Below are 21952 nucleotides of genomic sequence, written 5' to 3'. Positions count from 1 at the left end.
TAAAAAGCAATGCTAAAAGTAACTTTGCCTTCTTAGAGCAGACGGTATGGAGCGAACCAATAAATGTAATCAGAATTTATGGAATTCGGCTATATATGTGTGAAAAAGGAAAGATCAAACAGCCAAATGCACATCTGTAAATCTGCTAATAAAGACTTCTAATATCTCTCATATTTTATCTATTTATTTCCCACTTGAAAATAAAAGTCAGAAGCAGACGTGAGAAAGAACAGGCAGAACCACACATATGCACAGCTGCTCAACATTCATACAAGCTGGCTTTAACATCCCACACTATGCAGAAGGTTGCAACTACAGGTCCACTTACCCTGTCTATATGGGAGATTTGGAGCTTCCGTAAGATATAATCTTTCTCTTGATGCACAGCCAGACTGGCCACCCGGATGCAGCCATAGTCCTTTGTGCAGTTTTCTTCTGGCCAATAGCGGAAACATTTTTTCTGACAGGTAAATGAGAGAAGATGCCTTTAGAAAAGAATCAGGTTTTCAGCTCTATGTTATTCACACATCTCATTCAGAGTTAGCAGATTCTCTCAGCTGGATTTACACTTCTATTTACAGGATTCTAAGTGTCAAGGTCAGCAGGAATCTCGCAGACTTATTCAGTACTTCATTTCTGCAAACAAAATGACTGTATGTAATCTGCAACACCTCATGTGTCTGCTCACTGTAGTCCGAACAGTAACAGATTAGAACAGCTAGGTAACCTCATTAAAGTAGCCTACACAAGACTGCAGTAAGTTCTGAATGTATTGTAACGCCTTACTACAGTACATGGTGAAGATGTTCCGACGGTCATCACTTTCTACTAAAATGTAACATCTTCTGGAAAGCAAAAAATATATTTTGCTGTGTTTACACGGTGTGCTGCTGTCAATAGCCATCGCCACTGCACACACACAGCCACGGTTTCAGACTAATGCTTCGTACACACTTGCGATAACTATCGTTTGCAAAGAACGATAGTTACCAGACGAACGATATTGGAAAGATTGGTATGCAACGATGGGATGCAGCGATCATCATACACATTTTAACAATAGTTCTCGCAGAAAAGAACGATCAGAAGGAAATGTTGCGTACATATTTATATAAAATAAACACTGACATGGAGTTACAATAGATACAAATATATGATTGTTAACTTGAAAACAAAGTTTAATTGAAATGAGCAATGTCTTTACGGCCGCGCTACAAAGGAAGTACTGAAGCTGGGCAGAATTCAATGCAGGCGCATTGGCCCTTGTAACGATCGTTCTCGGCCGATGTCTGTACACACTATAGTTTTGTAACGCTTGTCGGTAGATATGATCCGTCAGGTTGGATATTTCCATCTTCCCGATGTCGTTCTTTTGTCTTTCGTGTTAATGATCGTTGGGTAAAGTTCTTTCCCCGATTGTCGGCGGAACGATCGTTAATGAGCTGTTTCAAACGACCATAGTCGCCAGTGTGTACGCAGCATTATTCATCAGTGCATGATGAACACCAATAAGGCCACTGCCAACGCTGCACACACAGTCTGTTAAAGGCCCATACTCACGGGGGACGGCCGTCGCCGCAACCGCGTGGCACGCGCGTATTGCGGCGACAGTTCCCCCGTGTGTATGATGCGCACGCCCCGAACCGTCGCCTGTCGCCAGGCGATTGACATGTTCAATCGCCGGCTACAGTCGTCGCCGCAACCTCGCCGGAACTGTCGCTAGCCCCGCATGTGTATGCGGGCTAGCGACAGCTACCCACACACAACACACGGAGCTTCCGGCGGGGGGGAGGAAACTCGGCGACAGCTTCCGCCGCATCGCTAATCCCTCTGCTGCCGTGTGGATGCAGAGGGATTTGGCGACGAGCTGTCGCCGAACTGCCGCCGAACTGTCGCGCACACGCTCCCGTGTGCGGCGACAGCTACAATTGTACCCCCGTGGGTACTTAGCTTTAAGGCCCATACTCACGGGGGACGGCCGTCGCCGCAACCGCGTGGCACGCGCGTGTTGCGGTGACAGTTCCCCCGTGTGTATGATGCGCGCGCCCCGAACCGTCGCCCGTCGGAGCTGTCGCCAGGCGATTGACATGTTCAATCGCCGGCTACAGTCGTCGCCGCAACCTCGCCGGAACTGTCGCTAGCCCCGCATGTGTATGCGGGCTAGCGACAGCTACCCACACACACCACACGGAGCTTCCGGCGGGGGGGAGGAAACTCGGCGACAGCTTCCGCCGCATCGCTAATCCCTCTGCTGCCGTGTGGATGCAGAGGGATTTGGCGACGAGCTGTCGCCGAACTGCCGCCGAACTGTCGCGCACACGCTCACGTGTGCGGCGACAGCTACAATTGTACCCCCGTGGGTACTTAGCTTTAGAGGTCTTCAGTGACTAGTTACAGGACAATGGTGCAAACTGGATGATACTGGTACTGGCCAAGTCTGTAACCAGATCAGTACACATAAGAGGTAGGAACAAGGTATTTACAACCTACAGCAGAGGATTATGACATTAAAAGCAGACATGTTTAGACCTTGTATACAAGTCGATTAGCATACGGCTTTTAGAATGGAGTAGTCAAAGTTACCCTGTGGCATGTCATTTTTTTTTATTATGGTTATATACATTATACTGTAAAGTGTAAGGCCACTTCTGTAATGTTTGCTACCTCTACTGATTGCAGAATATATTCCAAAACAGCTGCTACATAAATTCAGCAGAGATCAGCAAAGTCTGTTGGGGACAGAAATCTATATTGGTCCAGGGCCCCTCTTTATTGAGCACTGCCTTTTTTGGAAGGAGAATGAGGAAAGGAGCAGACAATGCACAGTGGTATGTGGATCCAGTATGAACACACAACCTGTGAAGGTATTCTGAATCCTGCACTGGGATGAAGAGTTATAACCAAGGCAGATAAATCTATGCAGCATGTCTTAGTAGCCTAGACATTACTGCCTATAAAGCTTACCCTGGACCTCTCCATCTCTTTGGTAGTCATGACAATGACATGAGTGTTTTCCTGATACACCATGGACCAGAAGTCGCACACTGTGTTCTGCAGACAGCCCTGTGTAGCTATGTAGACTTTGTAAGGCTGGTTACCCCGGGAATCATCCAAGGCACTCTGTGGAGAGATACAAGTAGCGTATAAGGAATAGACAATACAGAACTGTTTAAATTTAACTTTTTCAAAGGCAACATTAGTTTAAAGGACAACTGAAGTGAGAGGGCAATGCAGGCTGCCATATTTATTTCCTTTTAAGCAATACCAGTTGCATGGCAGCCCTGCTCAGGGCCGCCGATAGGGAATCAGTGAGGGGAGGGCCCTACTGGGCCCAGTGCATCTAGGGCCCAATGAACAGTGGCACACACACCGGGCCCCAGGCAGCTGCTGCCAACAATAGTGCTCTGGCCCCCTCTCTGTCTCTGCATGCTGGAGACAGTGCACATACACGCAGCACTCAGAGCCCCGGCTGATGATGCTTATCGCATCATTACTGTGCTGCGGGACTCTGTCTGGCTGAGCTCTGTGTAGCTCCGCCCCTTTTGCAAAGAGCCCACAGAAGAAACAGGAAGGGGGCCAGGGCCTGGAGCTGGGGAGACAACTGTCTGGCATGGTCAGCCTCCCATGGTGCAGTGCACTGGAGCCCCAGCAGGAAGGAAGAGGGGATGCTGCCACTGCTTGCTACAGCAATGATTTTGGTGAGTTAGTACTGCTCTGTCCTGTGTGTTCCCCCTGCCCTCCTGTCTCCCTGCCTCCTGTGTTCCCCTGCCCTCCTGTCTCTTGTCTCCCTGCCTCCTGTATTCCCCTGCCCTCCTGTTTCCTGTGTTCCCCTGCCTCCTGTGTTCCCCTGCCCTCCTGTCTCCCTGCCTCCTGTGCTCCCCTGCCCTCCTGTCTCCTGTGTTCCCCTGCCCTCCTGTCTCTTATCTCCCTTCCTCCTGTGTCCTGTCTCCCTGCCTCCTGTGTCCCCCTGCTCACCTGTCTCCCTGCCTCCTGTGTTCCCCTGCCCTCCTATCTCTTGTCTCCATTCTTCCTGTGTCCTGTCTCCCTGCCTCCTGTGTTCCCCTGCCCGCCTGTCTCCCTGCCCCCTGTGTTCCCCTGCCCTCCTGTCTCGTCTCCCTGCCTCCTGTGTTCCCCTGCCCTCCTGTCTCTGGTCTCCCTGCCTCCTGTGTTCTCCTCCCTTCCTGTCTCTTGTCTCCCTGCCTCCTGTGTGCCCCTGCCCTCCTGTCTCTTGTCTACCTGCTTCCTGTGTGTTCCCCTGCCCTCCTGTGCGTTTCCCTGCCCTCCTGTATGTTACCCTGCTCTCTTGTCTCCCAGCCTCCTGTGTTCCCCTGCCATCCTATCTCTTGTCTCCATTCTTCCTGTGTCCTGTCTCCCTGCCTCCTGTGTTCCCCTGCCCGCCTGTCTCCCTGCCCCCTGGGTTCCCCTGCCCTCCTGTCTCGTCTCCCTGCCCCCTGTGTTCCCCTGCCATCCTGTCTCTCGTATCCCTTGCTCCCCTGCCCACCCGTTGGTTCCCATGCCCTCCTGTCCCCTGTGTGCCCCCCTGCTTCCTGTGTGTACCACTGCCCTCCTGTGCGTTTCCTTGCCCTCCTGTATGTTACCCTGCTCTCTTGTCTCCCAGCCTCCTGTGTTCCCCTGCCATCCTATCTCTTGTCTCCATTCTTCCTGTGTCCTGTCTCCCTGCCTCCTGTGTTCCCCTGCCCGCCTGTCTCCCTGCCCCCTGGGTTCCCCTGCCCTCCTGTCTCGTCTCCCTGCCCCCTGTGTTCCCCTGCCATCCTGTCTCTCGTATCCCTTGCTCCCCTGCCCACCCGTTGGTTCCCATGCCCTCCTGTGTGTTTCCCCCACCCTCCTGTGTGTTCCTCTGCTCTCCTGTCTCTTGTCTCCTGCGTTCCCCCTGCCCTCCTGTGTGGATTCCTATGCCCTTCTGTGTGGATTCCTCTGCTCTCCTGCCTTGTCTCCCTGTCTCCTGTGTGGATTCCTCTGCCCTCCTGCCTTGTCTCCCTGTCTCCTGTGTGGATTCCTCTGCCCTCCTGTGTGGATTCCTCTGCCCTCCTGTGTGGATTCCTCTGCCCTCCTGTGTGGATTCCTCTGCCCTCGTGCCTCTTGTCTCCCTGCCTTCTGTGTATACCCTTGTCTCCTGTGTGTCCCCCTGTCTCCTGTCCCCTGTGTGCCCCCCTGCTTCCTGTGTGTACCACTGCCTCCCGTCGCCCTGTCTCCTGTTTATCCCCCATCTTCTGTCCCGTGTGTCCCCATGCCTCCTGTGTGTACCCCAGTCTCCTGAATTCCCCCTGTCTCATGTCTGATGCTTCTGTGTGTCCCCCTGTCTGCTAGGTGTCACCTGGCTGTGTTCAGGCCCTGCAGATTGTTTTGGCATGGGGTGAAGTGGGGGCCCAGTTAGTTTGCACAGTAAGGGACCCCGAAATTTCTGAAGGCGGCCCTGCTGATCCTCTGCCTCTGATACATTTAGCCATAGTCCCTGGACAAACATGTAGCAGATCAGGTGTTGCTGACATTGTCAGATCTGGCAAGATTAGCTGCATGCTTGTTTCTGGTGTTATTCAGATACTAGACAAGACAAGACAAATAACATTTATATCCCGCTTTTCTCCTGGCGGACTCAAAACGCCAGAGCTGCAGCCACTAGGACGCGCTCTATAGGCAGTAGCAGTGTTAGGGAGACTTGCCTAAGTCTCCCTAACACTGAGGATCAGTAGAATAGGCAGGTAACTGGTATTGCTTAATAAATAAATAAGGCAGCCTCCAATATACCTCCCACTTCAGGTTCCCTTTAAGTTTAACCACTTAATGACATGCTGACTTATAAAAAACGTCCTTCTAGAGCTTGTGTCAGAGGCAGAGCCCTTAACCATTACACCATCCAGCCACACTACTGAAGCCAAACAAATCAACAGGGTGACCAGGCAACTGGTATTGCTTAAAAAAATAAATATGACCACTTCCATAATCTCACTTCAGTTGTCCTCTAAAGGAAACCTGAAGCAAGAAGTACATTGAGGCTGCCATATTTATTTCATTTTAAATAATACCAGTTTCAACTGTTAAAAAAAAAAAATCAATACCAGTTGCCCGGCATCCTGCTAGTCTATTTGGCTGCAGTAGTGTCTGAATCACTCCAGAAACATGCATGCAGCTAAGCTTGCCCGATTACACAAAAATGTCAGAAACGCCTAAACTGCTGCGTACTTGTTTAGTTTACTAAAAGTACTAAAAAGTATTAGAGGCAGAGGATCAGTAGAATAGGCAGGTAACTGGTATTGCTTAATAAATAAATAAGGCCTCCAATATACCTCCCGCTTCAGGTTCCCTTTAGGTTTAACCACTTAATGACATGCTGACTTATAAAAAACGTCCTGCTAGAGCCTCTTAATGGTTCCAGGACGGTTTTTTTAAGTTAGACAGCGCTGCCGCTGTGCGCGTTCCCGTGTGTGCACGTGCGCGCTCCCGTGTGTGCACGTACATCCCCGTGCACGTGAAAATAGTGACCCCTCCCCCCCCCTCCAAAAAAAATACACCTTTATTTCCAAATGATATATTGTCACCATACTTTGTACTAGGGACAAAATTAAAATCTTGTGATAACCAGGACAAATGGGCAGATAAAATGTGTGGGTTTTATGTACAGTAGCAGTGTTTATATTAAAACCATAGGGGATGAGATTGGAGAAATAGTGTATTTTTTCCTTGTATTTCCCTTTAAAATGCATAGAAAATAAAGTAATTCCTGAAAACAAATATCAACCCCAAAAAGCGCAATTGGTGGTGAAAAAAACAAGATATAGATAAATTCATTGTGATTAGTAGTGATTACGCTATTGGCAAATGAAAGGGATGAGCACGGAAAGGTGAAAATCGCTCTTGTCCGTTAGGGTAAAAACTGCCTTGGGTTGAAGTGGTTAAACCACACAAAAAGAAAAATGAACAAAAAAAAAAAAGCAGTTTAAAGTGGACCTGAACTCTTGCACAGGACAGAAGGAAAACAGAAATGCACCCTGTTGTATTTAGACAGCTTAGACACAAATAAGGGGAATTTAGACAGGATAAACACAAGTTGTAATTTGATCTCTCTTCTGTGTCACCTGACTGCCACGGCAGATAACCTCATTTGAAAGCACAGGATGTTAACAATATGTCTGCTTCCATGAAAACAGGAAGTAGGAACACTACATTTGTATCAGATTTCTGTTGCTTTCTCTTAAAGTGGACCTGAATTCTTGCACAGGACAGAACGGAAACAGAGAAATGCATCCTGTATGTATATAGAGAGTTTAGCCTGTCTAATCCCCCTCATCTGTGACTAATCACAAATTGTAATTTGATCTCAGTTGTGGCAGCTGACTGCCTGGGCAGAGCAGATAATTTGTAAACACAGGATGTTAACACTATGTCTGCTTCAATGAAAGAAGTAGACACTGCAGATTTATTGCTGCATTTGCATCAGCTGTAACAAAGAAATGTTTTTCTTTAAAGGTCACTATGCTGTTGCTTGTCTTTTAGAGCAGAGAGGAAGTTCTGAGTTCAGATCCACTTTAAGCAGCATACACGTGAAAAAAAGTCTGCGGAATTGAAAGATCAAAGACCAACTGGCAAATTAATTTTGCAAATGTTTTTTTTTTTTTTTTTTAAATATACCCCCCCCCCCCCCAAAAAAAAAAGACCTCAAAAGATATATAAAAAGTATATTTGTCTCTCAATCTTTCAAATCCATCACAGATTTAAGGGACAAATATGAAAAACAAGTTAAAGTGGAGCTGAACTCTTGCACAGGGCAGAAGGAAAACAGAGAAATGCACCCAGTATGTTTTAACCACTTGAGGAACCACCCTTTACAGGACCAGCGCTGTTTTAGCTGATCTGTGCTGGGTGGGCTGTACAGCCCCCAGCACAGATCATGGTGCAGGCAGAGCGACCAGATCGCCCCCCTTTTTTCCCCACTAGGGGGATGATGTGCTGGGGGGGTCTGATCGCTCCTGCCTGCCTGTGTGTTGCGGGGGGGGGGGGCACCTCAAAGCCCCCCTCTGCGGCGAAATTCCCCCCCTCCCTCTCCTCCCTCCCTTCCCCGAGAGATCGGAGGCTGCACAGGAACGGATCTGTCCTGTGCAGCCTCTAACAGGCTCCTGCCTGTCATGTGACAGCGATCCCCGGCCGCTGATTGGCCGGGGATCGCTGATCTGGTACAACGCTGCTACTGTTAGCAGCGTTGTACGAATGTAAACAAAGCGGATTATTTCCGCTTGTGTTTACATTTAGCCTGCGAGCCGCGATCGGCGGCCCGCAGGCTATTCACGGAGCCCCCCGCCATGAATTGACAGGAAGCAGCCGCTCGCGGGAGCGGCTGCTTCCTGATTAATTAGGCTGCAGCCGGTGACGCAGAACTGCGTCGCTGGTCCTGCAGCTGCCACTTTGCCGACGCGCGGTATGAGTGCGCAGTCGGCAAGTGGTTAAAGTGGATCTGAGATGAAAAACTAACTATAACAACAAACTGTCTATATACTCTATATCTTATCTAAAGTTTAGATAGTTTACACAGCAAATCTAGCTGCAAACAGCTTTAATAGAATATGAGTATCTCTTCTGGTGTACAATGACAGCAGCCATGTTTGTAAACATTACACAGAGGCAGGCTTATCTGCATCTTAAACAAAAAAACCTAATCCCTCCTCCTCCTCCTCCCCTCTGCCTCTGAAATCTCTGGCTAGTAACACCTCCCCCTCCTCCTGGCCAGACTGAGCTCCCATGAGCCCTTGCTACTGTCTGAAAGTGCCTTGGCTCTCTGAAAACCTGTGGGAGTGGCTTGTTTAGTTTATAGGGCATTAGCGTATTAAAACAAAAATATAAAAGTATTTGGTTTGAGATATTATTATTATTATTATTTATTGTATTTATAAAGCGCCAACATATTACGCAGCGCTGGACATAAATTTAGGTTACAGACAATATTTAGGGGTGACATACAGCAATATGACAATACAGGAATACAAGAAAACCAGATCACACAGCACAGTGAGTACAAGGTAATGCTTAGTCAGTCTTTGGAGGGGAGCATGGAGATTAGGCAAGTTAGGTTCACTCAAATGCATAGCATGGGTTTACAGTAATGGAGGTGCATGATCAGGTAGGACACAAAAGGAGGAGGACCCTGCCCAAAGGCTTACAATCTAGAGGGAGAGGTAGGGACACGAGAGGTAGGGGACCTGAGTTCAGCTGTGGGTTTAAAACAATTGTGAGGGGTGGTAGGCCAGACTGAAAAGGTGAGTTTTGAGGGCCATTTTGAAGGTGTTGAAGGAGGGGGCTGCCCTGATTGGTGGATGTAGGGAGTTCCATAGTGTTGGAGCGGCTCTTGAGAAGTCCTGGAGGCATGCATGGGACTGGGTGATGCGGGGGACGGTCAGGCAAAGTTAATTGGAGGAGCGGAGTGAGCGGCTTGGTGTGTATCTATGAGTAAGATCAGAAATGTAGGTTGGACAGGTTTTGTGGACGGATTTGTAGGTCAAACACAATATCTTGAATCTGATTCTGGACTGGATAGGAAGCCAGTGGAGGGGAGCCGCCCTGGTGGAGCGATGGGAGGAGTGGATAATTCTGGCTGCCGCATTCATGATGGACTGCAGTGGGGCTATTCGGGTCATAGGGAGACCAGGCAGAAGGGCATTGCAGTAGTTGAGGCGGGAAATTATGAGGGCATGGATGAGGAGTTTGGTGGTGGCAGAGGTCAGGAAAGGGCGAATCTTACAGATGTTACGAAGGTGGATGTTGCAGGACTTTGTGAGGTTTTGGATGTGGGGAGTGAAGGAGAGTGCGGAGTCCAGGGTGACACCCAGACAGCGGGCTTGAGAGGTAGGGCGAATGGTAGTGTGGTTAACAGTGACATGCACATTTGGGAGGTCCAGGGATGACCGGGTGGGAAGATCATAAATTCCGTTTTGTCTAGATTTAGTTTCAGGAACCTAGTGGACATCCAGGAGGAGATGGCAGATAGGCAGGAGGAGACCTTGTACATGGTAGTAGTGGATATGTCAGGGGTGTGGGGGTATATTTGGATGTCAGCTGCATACAGATGATAGTTAAAACCCATGGAGGAGAAAACCTTGCTAATGGAGGATGTGTATAGGGAGAACAGTAGGGGGCCAAGGACCGAACCTTGGGGGACTCCCACTGAGAGGTGGTTGGGGGTGGACGAGGACTCATTGAAGGAGGTTGTGAAGGAGCGGTTGGAGAGGTAGGATGAAAGCCAGGTCAGGGAGAGATTGTGAATGCCCATGGACTGGAGGAGTAGGGGATGTCTACTGTATCAAAAGCTGCTGAAAGGTCAAGGAGGAGAATGGAGTATTTACCTTCAGCTTTAGCTAAGGCAAGGTCACTGACCACTTTGATGAGAGCCTTTTCGGTTGAGTGGGCAGGCCAAATTCAATATTGCAGTAGGTCTAGTAGTGAGTTGGCATTGAGGTACTGGGTCAGGCGTTTGTGAACCAGACGCTCAAGGAGTTTTGAGGCAAAGGGGAGGAGGGAGATCGGGCGGTAGTTGGAGGGTAGCGAGGGGTCGAGATATGCCCTATAAACAATAGGAAAGGAACACAATTATGCAATGAGTAAAAGTTCATCTCTGATCCACTTTAAGAGTGTTTAGTCTTTCTTAATTCCCTCTCATCTGTAACTAATCACAACAGTAATTTGATCTCTCAGCTGTGTCAGCTGGCTGCTTCGGCAGAGCAGCTTATTTGTAAACCCAGGATATTAAGGCTATGTCTACTTCCGTGAAAGCAGGAAGTATAAATCCTGCAATAAGTCTGCATTGTTTCTATCAGCTGTAACAAAGAAATGTTTTTCTTTTAAGGTTTTATGCGGTTGCTTCTCTTAGAGCAGAGAGTAAGCGCAGAGTTCAGATCAGCTTTAAAGCAAATACATAAATACTCCATTGGTGAATGGAATAGTGTCAGCATAGTGTCAGGTGAATTGGGGTGACCAGTCTTAAATGTATATGTAAAAATTATATTTCTTAATTATCAAATACAAATTTCACTCGTGAGTGCTCTTTCACACTAGGGGCAACTTGCACCGCACTTGCTGATGACCAGCGATCGTCAGATCAATAGAGTAATGTCACCCTAAGAGTGTTCCTACAGCTGCGTTTCAATTTTTAGAAAATCAAACTCTTGCTGCATGCTTCTTTCAGGTGTGTGATTCAGCCACTACTACAGCCAAAGAGATCAGCAGGACTGACAAGCAACTGGTATTGTTTAAAAGGAAACATCCATATCCCTCTCAGTTAAGGTTCCCTAAGGCCTCTTCCTCTGACACAGGAGACCTGAGTTTGAATTGCGGCTCTTCCTATTCAGTAAACCAGCACCTATTCAGTAATGGCCCATACTCACGGGCTACAATTGTCGCCGCAACACGCGGCGCGCGTGTTGCGGCGACAAGTCGCCCGTGAGTATGAGGTGTTGCACGGGCGTGCACCCCGAACCGTCGCTCATGTCGGCAGGCGATTGGCGCGGTCAATCGCCTGGCGACAGTTGCCGCCGCAACTGACGCTAGTCCGCGTGAGTATGTGGACTAGCGACAGCAACCTCTATAAGAACACGGAGCTTCCGGCGGGGGGAGAAGGAATGTCGGCGACAGCTTCCGTCGCACCGCTGATCCCTCGTCCACGTGTGTACGCGGAGGGACGTGGCGACGAGCTGTCGCCAAACTGTCGCGCACACGCTCCCGTGTGCTAGCGACAGTGCAGAAATGTTGCCCGTGAGTATGGGCCATAAGGAGTCCTTGGGCTAGACTACTTAACACTGCTACTGCCTACTGAGCGTGTCCTAGTGGCTGCAGCTCAGTCCGCCAGGAGAAAAGCACAATATGTTATTTGTCTTGTCACCACTCAGGCGAGGTCATTCCAATATCAGATAATCCAAATCTCAGTAAAGGAATATGGCTTTTAACTTCTAACTTCAAAGGGGTTTTCTCAATGTCAAGGTTATGAAGGCTGTACTTTCTGTGAAAATGGGGTTAGCGTTGTGCCAGATCCAAGGGTGGCTGAAGGACCTGAAGATGGTGTATTTGAGATGTGGCAACTGCCCTGGATGTGTTCCCCACTGATGGTTTAGCTGCCTTATAACTATGGAAAACTGCAAATGCTTGGAAAAACAGTTGTGTAGTTTTCCAGGTATTTGCACTACTGCTGATGTAAATGAGCCCTAAAGAATCAAATTGTGTTTTGTCTATGGCAGCCATATAATCTCACCAAAACTTTTGTCTTCTTATGACATTAATTTTTCAGTATCCGCAATATATGGTATTATTTCAGAATATTACATAACTTTTTTAACCAGTAGGCTACTGCACTCAGTTTTGAAGCCTGTAATATAAACTGACTAACTCTTAGGAGACATTATCTGGTAATGATAATTGTGTCCCCATAAAATATCACCCGTCATTTTAAATTTTGCAGTTAAGCACTATTCAAATTGTAGAAGCATCCTTTCACGATTTCTCTGAGGGCTCTATCACACTAGAGGCTGCGGTAGAAAAGGCTAAAAGGCTGCCTTTTGCTGTCAGAGTTTTTGTAGCTTTTCCATAGCGTTTTACAGCTCATACGAAAGCGTCTTTTTTTTTTTTTTTTTCTTTAAAAAGAAGTCAACAAGTCAGCTGTGAAACGCTTTAAAACAGCTGTAAAAAAGCTGTAGTTGGCCTTTTCTATCGACTATCACTGAAACGCGAAAAGCCGTTTCAGTGATGGGTGTGAAAGGTAAAATGAAAGTCTATGGACTTTTATTTTACCTTGGAAAACGCAATCTATGGTCTAGGCTGTAAAACGCCAAAACTAGCCTCTAGTGTGAAAGAGCCTTTACACCAAACAACAGTTATTTTTTTGAAGACAAACAGTGGTAAATACTTGAGCAGTTGCTGTACCTTTATGTAGTTTGCATTGATGTAGTCTGACCCTGGAATGCTCTCATCCGTGTCTCTTAGTGCCACCCTTGTGGTGTCAACTGTGTGCAAAGAATACAAAGAATTGCTTTATGTTAGTTTTGGATTACATTGAAAGGTTTCCATAGAAGGTTATGCTTCAAAGCCAACAGAAACCCACATAGGTCACAAGAGTTGAAGGTATGTGGTGCAAAGCTGCAATAACTTAAAGGGAACCTGAAATGAGAGAAATAAAGAGGCTGCCATCTTCATATACGGTAATATGCATGCTCCAGTGACTTAAGTCTGTGTGGGTTTCCTCTGGGTACTCTGGTATCCTCCCATATCCACAAAATAAAAAAAATGCTAAATATAATCTATCATCCTGAAGATCAGAATTATTAACTATAGAACAGAGCAGATTAAAAGAAAAGTTGGATACTCTTAAATACTGTAGTCCGATAGTGTCAAAGTGATGAAAGGGTTAAGCTGGCCATACACATCTAGATTTCCACCCAATGTTCCAAAGCGATAGATTCTTTTCTGAAAATAATCGATTCAGAAAGAATCGATTCCTACTGCACACCACTTTCCAATAGATTTTAGCAGGGAATTTATTGAAAATCAAACAAACTGCAGAGTTGCACTAATGCAGTACAGAGCTATAGGCCATCGATCTGTCAATGCTCTTGCCCCGCCCCCGATTGTTTTACATTTTCCATCCAGTCCAATCGATAGCTTCAAATATTTTTTAGTCAAAATTGATCAATTCGATCCGACATTTTGGGGAATAGATTCACAGCAGATGAAGCGAATCTGCAAGGCACTGAATGAGAAAATCAGTGAGTATATGGGCACCTTAATTCTCTGGGCACTTCAGGAAATACAAGGATTCTTAAAGTGAACCGAGCACCTTTTTTTCACTCAGGACATTTCTATAGCACATGAAAAATGTATGCCGACTATCTGTTTCATTATTAAAATAAACTTTAATTTTACCTTGTATTTTACATTCAAAGTTGTTAAATTGGCCTGTTTGAGCAGACCTGCCGACCGTCCCCATCCGCAGAAAGTTCAGTAACCTCTAATTGTTTTATTGCGCTAATTACCAAGAGGTAAACCATGCCTTTCATCAGCAAAGAGGGTGAATAATTAGGAGTGTGTTTTCAAAGCCATGCTTTGAAAACACACTCCTAATTATTCACCCTCTTTGCTGATGAAAGGCATGGTTTACCTCTTGGTAATTAGCGCAATAAAACAATTAGAGGTTACTGAACTTTCTGCGGATGGGGACGGTCGGCAGGTCTGCTCAAACAGGCCAATTTAACAACTTTGAATGTAAAATACAAGGTAAAATTAAAGTTTATTTTAATAATGAAACAGATAGTCGGCATACATTTTTCATGTGCTATAGAAATGTCCTGAGTGAAAAAAAGGTGCTCGGTTCACTTTAAGCTGGCCATACACCACCCAATGTTTCAAAACGCTTGATTTCTTTCTGAAAGGAATCAATTCCTACCACACACAGCACATCAATTTCCAATAGATTCCAGCAGGGACTCTATAGAAAATCCATCGAACTGCAGAGTGGCAATGTTCAATGAAGTGCAAAGCTATAGGCCATGATCTGCCAATGCTCTTGCCCCGCCCCCAATTGTTTTACATTTTCTATCCTGTCCAATTGATACCTTCAATCTATTTGTATTCAAAATCAGTCGATCTGACATTGAGGAATAAATTCCCAGCAGATGAATGAAATGGGCAGCACGGTGGCGTAGTGGTTAGCTCTCTCGCCTTGCAGCGCTGGGTCCCTGGTTCGAATCCCAGCCAGGGCACTATCTGCAAAGAGTTTGTATGTTCTCTCCGTGTCTGCGTGGGTTTCCTCCGGGCACTCAGGTTTCCTCCCACATCCCAAAAACATACGGATAAGTTAATTGGCTTCCCCCCTAAAATTGGCCCTAGACTACAGTACTTACACTACATAATATAGACATATGGCAATGGTAGGGATTAGATTGTGAGCTCCTTTGAGGGACAGTTAGTGACAAGATATATATATACACTGTACAGCGCTGCGTAATATGTCGGCGCTATATAAATACTAAATAATAATAATAATAATAATAAAATCTGCAAGGAATCGAATGAGAAAATCAGTGAGTGTAAGGCCACCTTTACTTTCAAGTGTCCACTCGTGCTCTTGACACCACATCTGCAATCCACTGCCTTCTTTTTAAACATAAAAGACAGCTCCCACTGACTTTTTTAAACACCTGGAACTGGTATTTGCAAGGGGACTGGCAGTGGTAATAAAGAAGCTAAACCAGGTGTTTAACCGCTTTTGTAATGTCCTCAATTGCAAACAACCACTGATTTGTACACACAATGGCTGAAATACAATTGCAGCATGCAGGCACAGCACACACATTAGCCTTATGTCACTTAGGCCGAATCCACACTATAAGCGCTTTTCTGAGGGCTTTGCGATTAGCGCTTTTTAAAATTTTCTCCCATTCACTTTCATTAAAAACGCGGTAAAAATCACTGCAATTTTTAGCATATTTGATCGCTGCGATTTTAATAAAAGTGATTGGGAGACATTTTAAAAAGGGCTCAGAAAGTGCTAATCAATCACAAAGCACTCACCAAAATCGCTTATAGTGTGGATCCGGCCTCAGGGCACGTTTCTACACAGCGTCAGGCATGCGTTTTCCAAGATGTGACAGAATCCCTCTAGCCGTGCCATGATTCGCCATAGGGATTCACAAGTGATGCGAAACTCTGCATCAGTTTTTTCCCTGCATGCGTTTTGGGCGGCAGCCTATTGATAGCAATATTCTGTGTTTCCCTGAAACAGGCCCTCACTTACAGTAGGTAGTGAAAATATGACAAGTTTTTTTTGACTAAGCCATCCTCTCATGGGGATTCTCAGAGTTTTCTGCATATACAAAAGCACGTAATGGATGGCTATTGTTCAGTTCAACTGTCACAGTAATATGGAATAGAAGGGCAGTCAGCTGGTATATTTGTACAGATCATTTTTAGGGAGGGCTTTTGTACAGAATATGAATTTTGCTTTGGGAGAAGTGTATGTCGTAGATGTAGGTCTGTATTGTGGTGAAACTGGCTGATATTGTGGCGAAACTGGCTGATATTGTGTCGCCATGTGATAAATTTCAGAATGTAAATCAGGGAGTGGAAAGATTTTACAATGGGCAAACACTGACTAAATGATTTATAAATAATTGTAAAAATGAACCATTTTTCTCATTACATTATTTTCACTGCAGTTCCTCTTTAAGTCGTGGCTGTATAAGACCATTAAAAATGAGCAGAAATTTTCCTTGTCTATGTAAAGACAATCACCAAAATATAGAGTGTGTGTTTATGAAAGTATAATTCACCGAATGTGAGCCTGCACAATTCAGGTTAGTGCATTCTAGCATTTAAAGTCATGTTTTCAGTGACCTAGCCTAGCCCACTTGATAAACCTAGTATTTCAATGATAATACGTTATGTGCAATAATACACTAAAATGTATTCTGCAGAAAAGGAAAATTATATTTTGCAGTGACAAAAAGGGACAGTCAGACTAATTGCCTGCGTATAATAGAAATTGCAGTTTTGCAAACAGCTACAGCTCTATTACAAGAGCACTAGGGGAACTAAACCTGTCTACAGAGATCAGAAAATAAGCCACCCCGCTACCAAATAAAGTCCTCTATCTCCAGTCCCCATAGGCAGCACTGAAAGAAGCCCCCTAATGTCCGGCCATAGTACTCTACACTATCACAGCACCTGTCTACAGTGACTGAAATCGCACCATAAACCGGCTGCTAGCCAGGTGAGAGCTCCTATGTTATAAAGATAGGTGTGGCCAAATAACAGAGCAGGTGGTTGACAGGCATCCAGAAGGAAACCTGCCACCACTGAAAAAAAAAAAAAAAAAAGAGCAGATTGTAGAATAATGGTAAATTTACTGAAATTCTACTCTCTGGCAGTGCAATTACAATCGTAGAATATCAGTAAATGATACTGATATTTTATTACAACTAAACTCAACACTAGTCTCCCCCTCCCACCTCTATCAATGCCTAACTCCAACCACCCCCCTCCTGACCTTAACCACCCTCCCTGGACACCTAACCTTAATCACTCACTCCGCCCATGCCCAACTTTCAAGGGAATCTGAAGTGAAAAGAAACTTATGAGATAATGATTTGTATGTGTAGTACAGCTAAAAAATAAAACATTATTAGCACACATATGAGTCTCATATGGTTTCCAGTACAGAAAGAGTTTGAAACTTCAGTTATCTATGCAAAAGAGCTTCTGTGAGCTCTGTGACTTTATAAAAAGTCGTGGACAGTACTGTCTTTTGAAGCATTTATCTCAACTGTCTCATTGTTTCTTCTTGGTTTATGGTTTTTCTGCAGAGAAAAGTTCAAAGGGTAAGTAGCCTGCTCTGTGAATTCATTTAAAATGCTGAGTGTATTGTGGAAAGTGCAATTATTAGAGAATGATGCAATGTTATAAAAAATGCTATATACCTGAAAATAAAAATATTACATTTTCTTTGCTACTAATGTTCTATTAATTATCTGTACTACACAACCAATGTATTATAGCATGAACTTTTTTTTTCGCTTTAGTGTCACTTTAACTGTCCCCACTCGATGACTAACCTTAACCACCCCCCACCCCTTAACCTTAACCACTTCCGCATGCTTAAAGAGAACCCGAGGTGTGTTTGAAGAATGTTATCAGCATACAGAGGCTGGATCTGCCTATACAGCCCAGTCTCTGTTGCTATCCCAAACCCCACTAATGTCCCCCTGCACTCTGCAATCAGACATAAATCACAGCGGGGCTGTGTTGACATCTGTAGTGTCAGTCTCGGCTGCTACCCCGCCTCCTGCAGAGCTCAGGTCCCTGCCCCCGTCCCTTCCCTCCAATCAGCAGGGAGGGAAGGGATGCAGGCGGGGACTGGAGTTCTGCAGGAGGCAGGGAGAGCAGCAGACTGACACTATAGAGATAAACACAGCCAGCTCTGACAAGCTGCTTGTCAGCAGCGTGGCTGTGATTTATGGAGGGATTGCAGAGTGCAGGGGGACCCTAGGGGGGTTTGGGATAGCAACAGAGGCTGGGCTGTATAGGCAGATCCAGCCTCTGTATGCAGATAACATTCTTCAAACCCACCTCGGGTTCTCTTTAACATTGACATTGTCTCGTCCCCTACTTTTTTGGACACCTATAATGCTATGGTTTGGGCACCAGGGCGGCATTTTGCATTGCCAGCAGCCCTGGTGCCCGCTATTTATTGGGCGGCCAAATTTCCAGCCATAGACGCTATTTATATGGGCATCTATGGCGGCAGTTCACACTTCCGCAGTTCACGGGCGCCCAAATTTCCGGTTCCTGAACAGGCTGCCCTGCTCATTCCTGGACTTGATAGGTGGACCACAGTATTATGGGAGAGCCCACCCTATCACTCAAATGCTTAAACCACACTATCAGCAATATTCTGCTTTCCTTTGTTTGAATGAGATTGCCATCAAGTTTGACCCTCACGTTGACCCAGTGATTTGATTCATCAACACTATCCAGGGAATCTGTATTACAATCTGAACAGGAAGCTTCCATGCTACACATAAAAGAGGTGTACTTTAACAGAAGCTGTGGAGTGGAGATACAGAATTTCACTAGAGCCCTATTTCTCTAAATAGGCCACCAGTACTTGATCTATACAAAAGTTCAAAAAACCCTCACTACAGAAGACCTTAGAACACAGAATATAAAGCTTCTAATCTGTTTCATTCCTCTCTGTACATTTCTGTTCCGGGGTAAGACATCCTCTCGACTTACAGGGCAGGATATTCTTATATCTGTTCTTGCTTTTGTTCTCTGGCCTCTGGCCTTCTTTTCTTGGGTATAGCAGTTTGCATTCTTGTTGCTGCAGCATCTGAGGTAAAAAAAATAAATAATAAAAAAAAAAGATAAGGCATAGAAAGATACAATGTATCCCTAATACTGGGACTACACGGGTCAATTCTGGCGCTCGATTCTGCGCCCGATCGTTTTGCCCGCTCGATTCTCTTATCTTTTTTCAATTCACTTCAATGACAAATAGAGCGGCAAAGCGATCGAACGGTGATCGGGCATGTCAGAAATTATATATCGAGCCATCTTAATGGCTCAAAATCGAGCCGTGTATTCCCAGCATTAAAGGGACCATGTAGTGGTTCTTATCACTTTAGTTTAACTAATTGGGTTTAGTCCATACATAGAAAATAAAGATTGCAACACATGGAAATCAGATACATAATTTTAATGCCCCTGTCCAGCAAAATATTGTATTCTCTATCGAGACTCTAGGCTATTGATAATGTGATGTAAAATCATCAGTTCACCCTCGCAGGGCATACATTTGAAATCGGCACCGGTAGACTTGGGCACAGGATACAGCCGGTATATGGCTGATCCTGCTTCTGCACAAGTCCGGGCGTGTTAATTACTATTCCCCCCTCCAGGCCGCCATGGATAGTGGGGAATGATATAATTCGGCTTCCAGCGGTTGCTGGAGGCAGAATTATTGTGTTTTAAAAGCAACTTCGGCTCAGTCTTCTGACGGAGCCGACGTTACTCACTGAGCCCGCTAGAACTGTAATTCCTATTACAGTCTATGGTGGTGCCGGCTGCGCCCAAATCTACCTGCGCTGAAAAGCACTTCTCCGCTCGCAGGACTTCTTAAATGTGCGTAAAGGGAACTATGCCATTTCTCTTACAACTTTCATATTTGATGCCGTCACTGCAGAAAACAGGTCATAGTGGGAGCCCCTTCCTCAGCACAAAGACGACCATAACACCAAACTCCTCCTTCTGCTGCTAATGGGAACACCACTTTATGACCAGCAGGGGGACAGGAAGATGAGCCTGTGCTGTGCAATTATCTGCAGGTTTGGTATCAAACTGGTGATCTTACAGCAGCAAAGGGAGGAGATAGGTGTGGTCAGGTGATCTGCACTGTACTTACAGGAAAAGCTAGGTTGCCCCCCCAACAGTTCCGCCCTAAACCGCTAACATCCACAGGAGGAGAATTTGTATTTAAAAGTACTAATCCAGATTTTAAAATGTTGTTAGCTGAAAACAACCAGCTTACTGCTTTGTTTTTGTTTGTTTTATTTAATGTCTTGTATTAATTGAAAGTTATCATTAAGTTATCAACGGCTAAACTGACAACGTGGAATAAGTACCCATGTTCTATGTTTTTAATATTCTACAAGATTTCTTTAAAGTATTAAGAACATTAGATGACCAAGTAGTATTGTCAATAGTTTGCTTTATTTGTATTTGACCATGTTATAGGGTGTAGAGAAATTTGTATCCCTACAAGGAGTTATAATTACCCCGATTCAGTTATTGCTTTAACAGGTAGTAGCTTGTAACACATGCAGAAACTTTCTTTCAATAAAATACTTACACGTCTTTTATGCATACCAGGTACAAATAAAATAAGGTGGCCATACAATCGTCAATGTAGACAACAGATAGGGAGCTATCTGATTGAATTCCTCCACTCACTGTACACAGATTCTCAATAGATTTCAACATAAAGTCAACTGAAATATCTGTGCTTTCTGCCAGCAAGTTCTCTCCATCTATGACCTGTATGTCTTTAGTGTCAGGTATGTTGCTAGACTCCTAGATGATCTGGGGTACCTCTGCAGGGGGAAGTGTATAATGTGCATAGATTGCTGCGGCAAGACATAGACATGGCCATGGTTGGTTTTGGGTGTGGCCCACCTTGAGAAAGGGTGTATTGCCTGAAACAGCAGGCGTTCACTGTATTGACTGACTTGCTCAATTTGTATCCTGAATGATTTATAATGGATATGTAATTAATAAAAACCTAAAGTTACTAATTGGTGCCAACTTACTGTGAAGAGGGAATATTTTAACACAGTTAACAGTGGAAAAAAGCACATAAAATTAACTTCTGTTCATATGGAAAAAAAATGCAATAAAATCTACTAAATATAGCCAGGCAACTCACATCACATATTTAGCACCTCCAGTTTCACAGTGTTTATCACATGCGGGCTATTCTCTGATGTGTCGGGTACTTTTCACAGCACATCTATAGTGCTGTGACATTTCATAATTAGAGCTTTTCAGCTGTACATTATTCATTGCAAATGACAGATGAGAAAAGATAGCCAAAGTGATGCAGGAAGAAATGTCTTTTCTTGTGCATACACACGTTCTTAAAGAGAACCTGTACTGAGTAAAAATATTTAAAATAAACACATGAGGTAACTTCAAATGAACATTACATAGTTACCTTGCCATCAGTTCCTCTCAGAAGCTCACCATTTTCTTCTGACAATAATCCCTTCCAGTTCTGACAATATTTTTTCAGATCTGAAATATATCAGTTGCTGTCCGTAAAATATCAGTTGCTGTCAGTTATAGCTGAGAGGAAAACTGATGTACCAGGTAAATGTCCATGTTTCCCTATGGCTCAAGTGGGCAATGTTACAGTTTAACTGTGTGCTGACCAGAAAGCGGTTATGGGTAATGGCCATTTTCAAAATGGAGGACGGAAAATTCCCTTGATCACAGTGAACAAACAGGACGCGGGACAGGAGAAAGAAACTGAGGAGTAGACTACATGGAAGGTAAGTATGACTTGTGTATACTTATTTTGACTTTTAATTTTCAGTTCAGGTTTTCTTTAAGCACACCCTGTAAAAGACGAATGCACTGCTTATATTCAAACCTGCCCAAGACATCATTTCAGTTTGCATTTACCTCAAACTCCTCCCAGAATCCCTGCTTGGCCTTCTCTGTGTTGTCGGTCATTTTGTTCAGTTCACAAACTCTAGTTTCTATGTTGGCTGCATTGATTCGTGTTGCATTGAATGGCTAAAAACAAAGACAGAATACAAACCATTAATAGCATAGCTTATAGTTTCACGGATTTCCAAAAATTGCCAGATAGCTAATTATACACCCAAGTGTTAAAACCTAGTTAACATAA

The 21952-nt window shown here is 45.0% G+C and overlaps 1 protein-coding gene across 1 annotated transcript in view; it reads right to left on the bottom strand.

Moving 5' to 3' along the window:
• Positions 1 to 21952, bottom strand: part of LOC137521455 (tyrosine-protein phosphatase non-receptor type 11-like) — a 286220-nt gene that overhangs the window by 44401 nt on the left and 219867 nt on the right. The window contains exons 6-10 of the mRNA XM_068240739.1: positions 21724 to 21837; positions 18778 to 18874; positions 12916 to 12995; positions 2965 to 3120; positions 329 to 460 (exon numbers count right to left, since the gene is read on the bottom strand). Coding sequence (XP_068096840.1) covers positions 329 to 460; positions 2965 to 3120; positions 12916 to 12995; positions 18778 to 18874; positions 21724 to 21837 — 579 coding nt within the window. The remainder of the gene's footprint in view (positions 1 to 328; positions 461 to 2964; positions 3121 to 12915; positions 12996 to 18777; positions 18875 to 21723; positions 21838 to 21952) is intronic.

This window comes from Hyperolius riggenbachi, chromosome 6 (assembly GCF_040937935.1).
Source record: "Hyperolius riggenbachi isolate aHypRig1 chromosome 6, aHypRig1.pri, whole genome shotgun sequence".
Lineage (NCBI taxonomy): Eukaryota > Metazoa > Chordata > Amphibia > Anura > Hyperoliidae > Hyperolius > Hyperolius riggenbachi.
Note: the sequence above shows the minus strand (reverse complement) of the source record. Positions and strands in the feature narration are given on the sequence as shown.